At 46.5% G+C, this 12,281-nt stretch overlaps 1 protein-coding gene across 1 annotated transcript; it reads left to right on the forward strand.

Annotated features, from left to right (window-relative positions):
- The first annotated feature begins 168 nt into the window (after nt 1-168).
- On the forward strand, nt 169-10,042 carry MYD88 (MYD88 innate immune signal transduction adaptor). Its single transcript, XM_014873652.2, has 5 exons — nt 169-560; nt 5,094-5,225; nt 6,821-7,001; nt 7,537-7,628; nt 9,179-10,042. The coding sequence occupies exons 1-5, from the start codon at nt 218-220 to the stop codon at nt 9,331-9,333; spliced, it is 903 nt and encodes a 300-aa protein (XP_014729138.1). The 5' UTR covers nt 169-217; the 3' UTR covers nt 9,334-10,042.
- Nucleotides 10,043-12,281: the final 2,239 nt, after the last annotated feature.

A 12,281-nucleotide genomic window follows, 5' to 3' on the forward strand; every position in this document is an offset into this window, starting at 1 on the left:
ATGCCACCTCTTTCCTGCCAGTCACTGTCCCGATGCCATCCCATCCCTTCTGGGCACTGTCCCGATCCCATCGCTTCCCTGCCGGGCATTCTCCCGATGCCAGCCCAGCCCCATGCACCGAGGCCGGGCGGGCAGAGCCGTGCGGGGGCGGGCGAGAGGCGGGGCGAGCCGGGAAGCGAAAGTACCGGCGAGGGGAAGTTGGGAGCGCGGCAGGGCCATGGCCACGGCCTCATCGGACCCCTCTGCCAGCCCCAGCCCGGCCCCAGCGCTGGACCTGCACGCCGTGCCCATGGTAGCCCTGAATTACGGCGTTCGCCGCCGCCTCGGGCTCTACCTCAACCCGCGGGCGGCCGCGGCCGCGGACTGGACGGCGCTGGCGGAGGCGCTGGGATGCAGCTTCCTGGAGATCCGGCGGCTGGAAGGGCTGCCCGACCCCACGGCCACGCTGCTGGACGAGTGGTCGGGACGCTGTCCCGGCGGGGCCACGGTGGGGAAGCTCCTGGATGTGCTGCGTAGCTTGGGTCGCGACGATGTCCTGACGGACCTGGCCGGCAGCGTGGGTGAGGTGCTGGGGATGGGGAGAGCTGGGATAGCCCCGGGAATCCCGGATAGCCTGGGAATGCTGGATAGCCCAAAGAATCCTGGATAGCCTGGGAATCCTGGATAGCCCCGGGCATCCCGGAGCTTGCCCTCGGTGCTGCTTCCTTGATGCCTGGGGAGGGAGGGGATGCTCTTCCTGTTGGTCCTTCTGTTCGTGCTGCTCTTTGCTGCTCTGTCCGTGGAGGTGAGGTTATGATAAAGTCCCGCTCGAGAAGAAAAGCCCTTTCCAGGTGATGGAGTGACATCCTGGTGTTGTCAGGAGGGCCACAAAGATGCTCCGAAGGCTGGAGCACCTGTGCTATGGAGACAGGCTGAGAGAGCTGGGGGTGTTCAGCCTGGAGAAGAAAAGGCTCCAGGGAGACTTTAGAGCTCCTTCCAATATAAAGAGGGTTTATAAAAAGAGAGAGAGGGACTTGTTGCATGGACGGATAGTGATAGGATAAGGGGGAATGGTTTTAAATTAAAAGAAGAGAGATTTAGATTAGATATTAGAAGATTAGATATTAGATTAGCTATAGGGAAGAAATTCTTCCCTGTGAGGGTGGTGAGGCCCTGGCACAGGTTGCCCAGAGAAGCTGTGGTTGCTCCCGGATCCCTGGAAGTGCCCAAGGCCAGGCTGGATGTGGCTTGGAGCATCCTGGGACAGTGGAAGGTGTCCCTGCCCATGGCAGGGGTTGGAATGAGATGACCTGTAAGGTCCCTTGCAGCCTAAACCAATCTGTGGTACACAGAAGGCTCACCTGGCTTCCAGGAGAGACATATGCTGTTTCTGCTAACCATAAGCCCTGTAAAGTAACCTGGAGCCCTGTGTTATCCCAAACCTTCAGTTAAAAAGTTTCTGTGTGTCAAAAGATGCTCTTAGCCAGGTTAGCCAGGAGACAGATTGCACTGACACCAGACAGTGTGAAAATTATGATGTGTGGATGTAGTATGATAGGAAGATGTTGAGGGAGATGAGGGGTGTGTGGAACAGGGTAATGTCAGAGGAAAAAAACTCCATGCAAACTGAAAAAATTGTGACAGGTCAATGGGAAGAATGAAGGTCCTTGTGCTGTTCTGATAGCTTTTTCTTTTAGGGCTCTTTGTATTCTTTGTGGTCAGAGAAATTCCAAGGGAACCCAGCTGTCATCAGGCGGGGAAATTTTTTGCCAAAGGATTTCCAAAGTCAGAGAATTCCCTGAAGGCCTGTGTTGTATAACAGAGTTACTGAGTTAGCAACGAGGAAGTAATAAATCTCACTTCCTGTTACTCATGGAGATAAAGGAAGATGTAGAAATCCACCTCTGTTGAGAGCCTGACCAAGAAGCGAAGGAGAACTTCCCTTTGGTCCTGTGGTTCTTCCTACTTAAGATCACAGTCTGAAGGCCAGGTTTTGGGAAAGACAAAAGCATCAGTGTGCTTTGTCATCTGCTTAGCAGAGGTTCCTAACAAATCTGGGAGAGCTTCCAGCTGTGCAAAAGATCTGGGGCTTCACAAAAACGTTGGGATCACGCAGGGTGGTTCTGGCCCTGGGCTCAGGACCTCTTCCCACTGGAAGGGAGTGTTGTCAGAGCTGGAAGAGACTCCAGCAGAAGGAGTGGGAAGAGCATGGTCTGCAGGAAAATCACAAGTTTTACCCAGAGTTGGGTCATGCTGATAAAAGGAGATAGGTAAATTCTTGGAAGAGGGGCCCACTAAGGGCTGTTCAACAAAAATACTGTCTGTAGCTCAGAACTGTGAATAGTCCAAAAGATATATATATATATGAGGGAAATATCTCTGTAAGCTTATTTTATTCTTATGTTCCCCCCAGACACCTGGTTTTGTGCAGTGCTTGAGACAGGATGAGGCTTGTGGCCAGTGAACCTTCAGCCTGACCAGTGTGACTGTTCCTCTTTTATGATTTTTGGATTACACTGAGGGCCTTTGACCAGGTGCTGCTGCTGAGAGCTGTTGCAGAAGTCAGAGATATTTACACTTGGAAAGGAAAGGAAAGGAAAGGAAAGGAAAGGAAAGGAAAGGAAAGGAAAGGAAAGGAAAGGAAAGGAAAGGAAAGGAAAGGAAAGGAAAGGAAAGGAAAGGAAAGGAAAGGAATGGTTTCATATACTCTTGTATTTCCTGATGCCAGGGGCATCTTTGGGTACCACTGGAACTTCTTCAGTGGGATCCAGCTCAGAATCAGAAAACATCAGTATTGATGTCCCAGGAGCTCTGCCCTAGCTGTGATCTTCCAGCAGTTTATTTTGCTGTAGAATCATCTTCAGGAATGTGAAGCTTTTTGCTTTGATACTTTTGTGCTCTTTCCTGCTGAAACTCAATGATTTTTGTTTTTTCCCTGACCTGTTACAAAAGTGTTACTTTCCTGCCAGTTACTGGGTCAGTTACATTCAGTTTCCAGACAGTTACTGGGTCTGTTTTCTCTGTGTTCTCATCATGCTACTGATTTTGTGCTTTAGATTTCATGTTTCTATTCTTTTTTTTCCAATTCCTCTGCAATTTGTTTGACTGTCAGAGGAATGTAAAGCCTAGTTAGGTGCTTGGTGGAGGAAGACAGCTTGGAAGAGTTTCTTGCTGTTTAGTTGTGTTGTTTAGCATCCTTTATCTTTATGGTCCCAAAGTCATCCCTGATCCTTGTTCACTCTCATTAACCTGTGCAGTCAGGTGCTGTTTCCAGCTGGGGACTGATCCATCCCAAATCAGAGGCAAGGAGAAAAGAGTTGGAGCAAATACACTGAAAACGAACATTTCAATACACATTTCATATTGTATGAAGCACTATGCAATGCTGTTAAATAATTGCCTCTTCTTGCCTATTCAGCAGTATTTTGGATTGTGAACCTGGCCCCAGGGGAATCAAGGCATATTTAAGGTGGTGGCTGTGTGCCAGTCCTTCCTCTGAGACTGCTAAACCCGTTGGCAACTTCAAAGTGACTTTAATCATGATTTCAAAGATACTGACTGAGCTGACACACCTCATGCAACAGGCAGCTGGCAGAGAGGTGGGATCTGAGTTAGGGCTTTAGTGAGGAAAGATGTGAAATCTGAAGCTTCTGACTGGTAAGGAATGTGGCTGATTCTTCCCTCTGCAGGACTGGGGAGGCTGAGAGGAGGAGAAAAGCAGATTGGGAATGCCTCAGCCTCAGGAAAAGCTTTGATCAGATCTGAGCCTTATTAGATTGGAGATAATCCAGTAACGAGATGCAAAGCTGAGATAGAAGCAAGGGGTGGGGGCTCAAGCTGGGGCTCCTGCAGACCTGCTTGTGCCAGGTTGTGTTACAGGAGGACTCACTGGGCTCCCACCAGCATCCTGCACCTCCAAGGGATCCTTTACCCTACTGTTGCATCACTCAGCTGTGCCAGCTGACCAGTACTGATTAACACGTGTTGGGTTTTTTTTTTAATCTTAAGTAAAGGCAAAGTCTCTAGGGAGTTTCATCTTTTTCTTAATTCCTGTCTTCAAATCTCCTTTTACTTTCAGTTCTTCTGTAATTGCAGAGTAGCAGAGGGTGGAGAGCTTCTTGTTGCTTCCCCAAAGAGTTCACATTTAGATTTATGATTTATTTTTAAACGAAGTCTGTTTATAATAGATCTGTGCCCATCGCTGACCTGACTGGGAAGTTCACAGCAGTGACTGTAACAGGTCTTTGCCCTTCTGTTATCTCAGAGTGGGGTTCATGTCTACTGTGCTTGGGATAAGAGGATCCCTACTGCTGTTGCACAACATAAAAGCTCCTTCAGGAGCTCTTTAAAATTTTACATGGTCCTGCTGTATTTGGTGAGTGTGGAGAGTCATTGTCACCTGCAGTTGTCCTGGCTGGCAAAGGCTGAGGGTGTGAATCAGCTCTTGTGTGTCTGCAGAGAATTGTTAAGGTTGGAAAAGACATACAGGATCATTAACCCAGCACTGCCAAAGCCACCTCCAAACCCGGTCTCCAAGTGCCACATCTACACATCTTTTAAATCCCTCCAGGGATGCTGACTCCACCATTGCCCTGGGCAGCCTGTTCCAATGCCTGACCACCTTTCAGTGAAGAATCGTTCCCTAATATCCAATCTAAACCTCCCCTGGTGCAACTTGAGGCCTTTTCGTCTTGTCTTATGGCTTTTGACATGGGCAGAAAGACTGACACCATGAAAACCTCCCCAACTGTTTTGTGATTTCAAATACTCCAAAATGCAGAACAATGAGAGCAGATAGCTCTGTACCTTACTCCTGATATTAAATACTGGGGTATAGTAGAGCTAAGGGGAGGAGGAAGAATAAAACAAATAAAAGAAAGTACTTCTTAAAATATCAAGAGAGATTTTCAGGAATTAGTTGCTATAGGAGGTGGTGGAGGCAGCATCAAAACGTTCAGAAAGCAGTGAGAGAAATGCTACATTCTGAAAAAAACAGACAGGGAGTTTCCCTCTAGCATCCCTGGTCCATGAAATAGTTATTACTGTTTTAGTGAACTCCAGCAGTGTAAACCCACGTCACAGGGGCCTCTTGCCCTGGTTGTGTGTTTTTGCAGAGGAGGACTGTAAGAAGTACTGGCAGAGGAAGCAGGAGGAGGCCAACCAGCCTCTCCAAGTGCCAGCAGTGGACAGCAGTGTACCAAAGACATCAGAGCTGATGGGCATCACCATCAGGGATGATCCATATGGTAAGAGCCCGTGCTTCCATTGCTGCCTGATACCTCGTGTTGGAATCTCCTTCCCCATGGGGAGAGCAGAAACCTGCTTGCTTTCATAATTCCCATAGCTTTTCATACCCCAGGCCAGAATGGTTTCTTCATTTTTCCTGTTTCTTAGAGCAGAGAGGGGAAGCAACCCTGGGGAACACTTCACCCAGGAATAAGCTGGCACAGAGCCATTGGACACACATGGGAGGAGACTTCATGGAAATGTGTCCCTTAGCCCAGCCTGGCCCAGAGCAGCAGCTGCTGAAAGCTCAAGGGGTTGGAACCCAGGGGCAAGGGTGTCAGAGGTGATTTCCCTGCCCTGTCTTTGGCAAGTGGAACCACCTTGAATGAAAAGGAAGTGGTTTGAAGTAGGACTGGGTGTGCAGTGGGTGGAGAGAGGAAATGGGCTCTGTATGTGTGCATTGCTGTGTGTGCAGCCCTGCATGTGCAGCCAGGTGTGTGCACATGTGTGTGCTGGCCAGACTCACCTCAGGTGGCCACCTTTGCTGCATGTGTGGACATCACTAACCATCTCCAGATGTCCACAGAGCAGTATCCTGGTGTTTGTACACAGCAGCTTTGCCTGATGTGACCCCCAAGTTAGCACCATGCCCCTGCAGCAGTACCCTCAGTTTGACTGACCTGGCAGACATTCCCCTTCTGCTTCACTGGATGCTTCTTGGGCTGAATCTGCCTGCTGGGTTGATACTTTAGTCAGCAGCTTTTAGAGCCTGACCTATTTTTTCACTGTGGTAGGCTTTAATTGGCATAAAAAATGGAATATATCTGTAGTGACATTGATAGGGGAAAAAAAATAACACGGTTGGAAACTACCCAGCAGTATTAAGGCACTTAATTATGAGCAACATTGCCCTTAAAATGCAGCACTTTAGTATTTGGATAACTGCTAAATAAATAAGAGCTGCCAGCCATTAATGTAATTGGAAAACAGGCCCATTAGGATATGACTTCAGGTACCCAGGTTTGACATCTTAGCCATAAAAATGACAGGTTCCAAATGTCAAGGCTCACCCCATAGCTCCATCAACAGCAGAAGGCAGGACATTGCTGAATGCTGTTTTGGTTGGGAAGTTTGAATCTCTCTGACCTCAACTAGGGAAAAAGGACCCAAAGCCACAAGGATATTATCGATGTGAAACTCTCAGTGAAATCCCAGAATGTCAAGGCTCTGAGTTGCTTCCCCTGGGGTACTCTGCTCTCTCCAGCTCCATCTAGACTCCCTGTGGCTGGATGTTATTGCCTCCACAGATTTTGCCTGTCTGTACCTCAGCTCCTTTCCCTGACCCCTGCCAGGCAATGTGTGTGTGTGAACAGCCTGGCCAGTGAAAGCAGCCAGGGCACTGATGTGTGTTACCTCCTGCCAGCCCTGTTAAGGAGTCTGGGCTGAAGGGCAGCTCATCTAATAAAATGCTAAATTACCTTTACAAGTTTGGCCAAAGCTTTTCTCAGAGTCAGACTCCTGATTCTGAGTTAAAGTCTGTGGGAGCTCTTGAAAGTTCACTACAGGAGTGAATTTCATTTATAGTAGATGACAGCTACATTTTTAATGGTTACAGGGAGTGGAACAGAGATATTTGATGCCTTCATCTGCTACTGTCAGAAAGACCTCCAGTTTGTCCAGGAGATGATCAAGGAGCTGGAGCAAACAGAGTTCAAACTGAAGCTCTGTGTATTTGATCGGGATGTCTTGCCAGGAACCTGTGTGTGGTCCATCAGTGGAGAACTTATAGAGAGGAGGTAAGTGAACCATGGCTCTTGGGGCCAGCTGTGAGTGCAGTGGAACATTACATTCATTTTACAGTGATGTCTGCAGCGTGGTGCCAGCTAAACAGCAAAAATTCACAAGAATGTCTTAATGGGGTTTGTTTTATGTTCTTGGCTCAAGAAGGATGACTTGGGCATTCCCCAATGTGTCGCTTCATTGTGTTCATGAGGGAGGTGCCACTGTGGTGATGCTACTTATGTTCAATCACTTTTCTTTGCCTTGTGTGTCATATATAGACACAGGATCACATAAAGGCTGCATAGATAGTCTGGACTTCACTGTTTCCTCATTTTTTGGTATGTGAGTGTGTATCTGTAATCAGGTTTTTCTGTGTAACATCTCTATGTGTATGTCAGTCATTCCTGCTCTGCAGTTAATTCCTGCTGGAACACAGCCAGGTCCTTCTCCTTCTCTGGAGCAATTCAGAGCAGTACATGCTTCTGTTTGTGGCAATAAAAACCATCTCCTTTGATATTTTACTTCTTTTCTCCCCTGCTTAATCTCCAGGTGTCGGAGGATGGTGGTTGTCGTTTCAGATGATTACTTGGAAAGCGACGAATGTGATTTCCAGACCAAATTTGCTCTTAGTCTTTCCCCAGGTAAGATCACACAAATATCCCATTTACAATTGCACATGATCATTTTTATTACAGTGACAGCTACGTCTTCAGCTGAGGTCAGTGGGCACTGGAACTAACAGGGGCTTCATAATTTGGTTGTGCAGGCAGGGGTTTGGGCTCAGTCCCTTGCTCTGCTCTTGACCTTCCTCACGTGGCCGTGAGCAAGAAGCTGCCTGTGCTGCACTGCTCCAGCTGTCAGTGGGATAATGCTGCCTGCTCCAGAAATGTCAGAGCTGCATCTCAGGCTTGTGAAGGGCTTCCAGATCCAGACAGGAAAATTTGCTGCTAAAGAGACAAGTCGTATAATAAATCCAGGATGTGAGTAAAGCTGGGAACTAGGTGACAGGTAATGAACATGCAGATTTCAAGGCCGGGCTGGGTGGGGCTCTGAGCAACCTAGTGTAGAAGGTGTCCCTGCCCATAGCAGGGTGGTTAGAACTGCATGATCTTCAAGGCCTCTTTCAACCCAGCCTATTCCATTTTGTGATTCTTGCAGGGATCCTTGAGTATTGTGTATAGGTAAACAAAATATGGAATGAACGTTCAACTTGGGTTGGGAAAATTTTTACATATTTTGTTCTGAATTGAAAAGCCACCAATTTACTTCTGCCAGCTCTGGTGTGATTGCTCTTCTCTAGCCACTAGTTTTCTACAGTTGTCTGTGTTGCTGGGGAGTAAGCACAGCCCAGCCTAACAGTATGGAGGATATGTAGAATTGGGAAGAGTATCTGAATGTAAAGCCTCTTTTCTAGATGAGGCATCTGTCATATTATAAAGGACATGCCAGAGGTTAAACTGGAAGCTGGTGGCAGAAACAGGAATTCACTCCATCTTCCTTGACACACTAATTTCATTATATCAGTTAATCCATTGAACACTCCCAGGACTTTGTATCAGCCACCAGTCATCAAGATTTGTAGAAAAGTCCTTTTAGTTCCTCACCAGTTTTTTTTATGGGCATCACACCTTCCATTGGAACAGGAAAAGAAGTTCCATCTGCATGGAATGACCTGAGCTCTGCCAGTGAGATCAAGGGTGGAAGTCACAGCGTTACCTGTTTGTGGAGGTGTTAGTAATGCACAGGAGGGTTTAGTGGCAGGCTCTGGGAGCTCCATGGGTTACTCCAGCATCTACTGCAGTTATGAAATCTTGGTTATTTGCCTCATCTTGGTGTCATCACTTGTTCTGGGCACAGTGCAGGTGGTGGTAGGTGTCCCTGTGGAGAGCTACAAGGGCAGAAACTCCTCTGTAGAAGAGCTGCTCCTTCAAGCAGCAGCAGATACAGGGAGGGTTCTCTCATCTCGTGGTGTCTCAAAACCAGCAGTCCATGTTAGCAGGGGGATTCATTCTGCAGCCTGAGTAAATCAGGACTCAGAGATTTGCTCTCCAGAGTGAGAGCTGGTTGCAATATAATCAGATGCTGCCCAGTCAGGAGCAAGGCTGGATGTGCTTGCTGTGGTGGGGAGGGAATGCTGTGGGCTCTGCCCGTGGCTCTGTGTAACTCTCTGCCTCTGGGACCTCTCTTTCAGGTGCTCGTCACAAGCGGCTGATTCCAGTCAAGTACAAATCCATGAAAAATGAGTTTCCAAGTATCTTACGGTTCATTACGATTTGTGACTACACCAATCCTTGCACCAAAAAATGGTTCTGGAGGAGACTGGCAAAATCCCTCATGCTGCCCTGATGCAATGTCCTGAGAGCTGGGTGCTCTTGTAACCTGTCCTGGCTGTGCCTTCGGACCAGGGGTGTCCTTGACACGGGGTCTTCCACCACTTCAGAACCTGGATCCTTGCTTGGAGCCTGAGACTGGGAACAAAGAACTCTCTCCAGCACTTCTTCACAACTCTGAGGGGAAATAAAGCAACTCTGTGGGTGTTCCGGGTTAAGTCAGTGAGCAGCAGCCTCCAGCATTTGTGGAGTAAGCACTTTCACTAAAAATACTGAAAATACTCAGTTAAAGAGTGTCTGATATAGGAAGACTGTTGTTAAAATTAGCAAGACCTCAGAACCTCAAACTGCAGGTTTTGTCAATGTTTCAAAAGCTAAAGTAACATTGAGGCTTGTGGGAATTTTACAATATTGGACAGGTCTGTTTCTATTCAGGTCACTTTATACCAGCATTTAATATTCCCAGATATTACTAAATTTTTACTTCTTCTTCAGGAGAAATTCAATCTTAAAATACATCTTTTCAGTGACAGTCCTTACTACACAAAGGAGGGGCTGCTGTTGCTCATTGACTTGACCAAAGTGTGCATCTCAGTGGGTCCAGATCTGAAATTCTTTCACCTTTAAAGGCCTTCCAAAACAGAGCAGCTTTTGGGATGCCTCAAAGGCACAGGGCTAAACACTGAATAAGGAGTGTATTAAATTGACAATTGGGCTGTTTAAAATATGGAGGTGAATGTTATGTTAATATAAAAGAGCCTAATTTAATTAACTGCCACAATAATTACTGTATTTCTGTGAGTAAGGCTCGGAGCAATGTCAAGACTGCTCTGCTTGTTAGACTTGGCCTTGAATCCTGCCCATGACTTGTGGGTCTCATCAGTGCTCCAGGGTGGAGGTCATGAGTTCTACCCAAAGGAGTGTTTAAAGTGATCCATTGGTGTATTAAACAGATTTACAGTAAATATTGACTTTTTAAATTGGGGAAGAGAGGAATCTTGCTTATGTATCTGCAGTTGCTTGAACTCTGCCCCTTTGTTCATTACTTCAGCCACTGACGCATGTTGATTTTACAGCTTAATGTTTTACTAGTTTACATTTTTAAGGTTGCATCTGGATATGATTTAATTTTTTTCAATTTTAGCTTTGTTTTAAAGCATTACCAGGGCTGATACAGAAATGTGCTCCTGCCCCCTCCCTCACGCTCCCTGGCAGTGAATTATCCCTAACCAGGGATGCTGCCAAATCCTGTCTAGGTGCTGCTGCTGCTTCCTCCTGGCTGACAGCAGCAGCCCTTGACCTGAGCATGGTGAAACTCATTCACACACATCATGTTGGCAGCAGGAGCCATTTTTGGATAGACCCAGGAGCTGGGTGTTCCTTTTACAAAAGTAACTGCTGCCATCGTGCCAAGGTGACATTTGCACCTTCGTGTCTTGCTAGAACAAGTGAGAAGTCTGTGAGCACGGGGAGGAGGAAAGTTAAGTTGATGAGGGGTTTCTGAATAGTTTGTCTTCCTGTCCTATTGCCCTGGGGCCTCTCCTGCAGAAGTGGAGACAGCTGCTTGCCTCGGGCTTTCTGCATAATCGTTAAATGTTAATTATAGAAGAGCTTCAGGAGGCTGCTTGATCCCCAGGCACTCCGGGGGCTCAGTGAATTCTCATACTCTGGAGAGTCTATAAACATCAATTATGGGTCATTACTCGCAGGACCGAAGCAAATTCATCCTGCTTGGAGAGCTGGAAGGGCTCTGGTGGCTGCTTCAGGGGCAGCTGAGGCAGAGGAGCCCGTGCTGTGGACGCTAGAGGGAGGCCATGGCCCATGCCAGGGAATACAGGTGGGATGGGGAGACATGGCCAGGATGGACAGCAGGGCATGGAAAAAACACAAATGCGTTCTTCCTCTCTTGCCCTTGCTCCCCTTCTGAGCAAGGTATACCAAAACCAGCGAGAATTTTGGCAGCCTAAGCCTTGTGCGATGTCTTCCGAGTCCTGGTGGTTTGGGACTTGGTGTGTTGTATATGAGGGGAAAATAACAGCTGGAAAAATGATGATGTTTGTAATAGATGATTTGGTGATCCCCCAACAGGGAAAGTGCTGATTCTGGAAGGGAAAGCAAACAGAGGAGCTGAATTTCTAAATTTTTTGAGTTCCAATAGATAAGTGCCATATTCCAGTCAGTGGTGAAAGATGTTGGGATCTTGTTACCACCCTGCTTGTGGTGCCCTGGCCCTTCTCTCTGCTTGGCTTGGATGCTGGGAAAGTCTTACTGTTATGGGGCTGTTGCTTTATTACAAGTTACAATATATCTTATAGGCTAAAATAATTATTTTGGGGTAAAGTGAGGTAACAGCCCTAAAACATAAAATTCGCTTTAAATATGTATTCTCTTCTATATAAACCCCAGAGTTTATGCACTGTTACACTTTCATATCTGCCTTGTCACATAAACTTGAAGTGTGACATTGTGAATGATACAAAATGTAGTTGCTGTGAACCATTTGCCCATTTCAGTGGCATTTGGTATTCTCCTCCCCTCTTTCATGCTCAATGGAAGGTCAAAATTTTTGAACACCTTTAAAAAAGGGATTTATAAAATTGTGATGTCACAGGTTTTTTTCTATTTTGTCTCTGTGCCTCTCTGAAATTGTCTTAGTTGAATCTGTTAGTGCCAAATCATCTATTTTTATATATAGACATATATGTATATAATAATTTTGCGTCCTGATACAAAGGGGGAAAGCATCTGTCTTTATAGGCATTCAGAAAATAGACAATGTTTGTTTTTCTCCTCAAAAATCCAAACTTTTGCTACTTGTGAAAACATTTTAAAATAAAGAATGAAAACCCAGCAGGCTCAATCTGTTTTGTGGGCATCCAAGAGCAAAAGTGTGTCTCAAAATGAAGTTTAAATGAGGAATGAAATGGGATAGTTCTTTATTTTCTTTTCATGTTTTGGATAAAT

Source organism: Sturnus vulgaris, chromosome 1, assembly GCF_052056855.1.
Source record: "Sturnus vulgaris isolate bStuVul1 chromosome 1, bStuVul1.hap1, whole genome shotgun sequence".
Classification (NCBI taxonomy): domain Eukaryota; kingdom Metazoa; phylum Chordata; class Aves; order Passeriformes; family Sturnidae; genus Sturnus; species Sturnus vulgaris.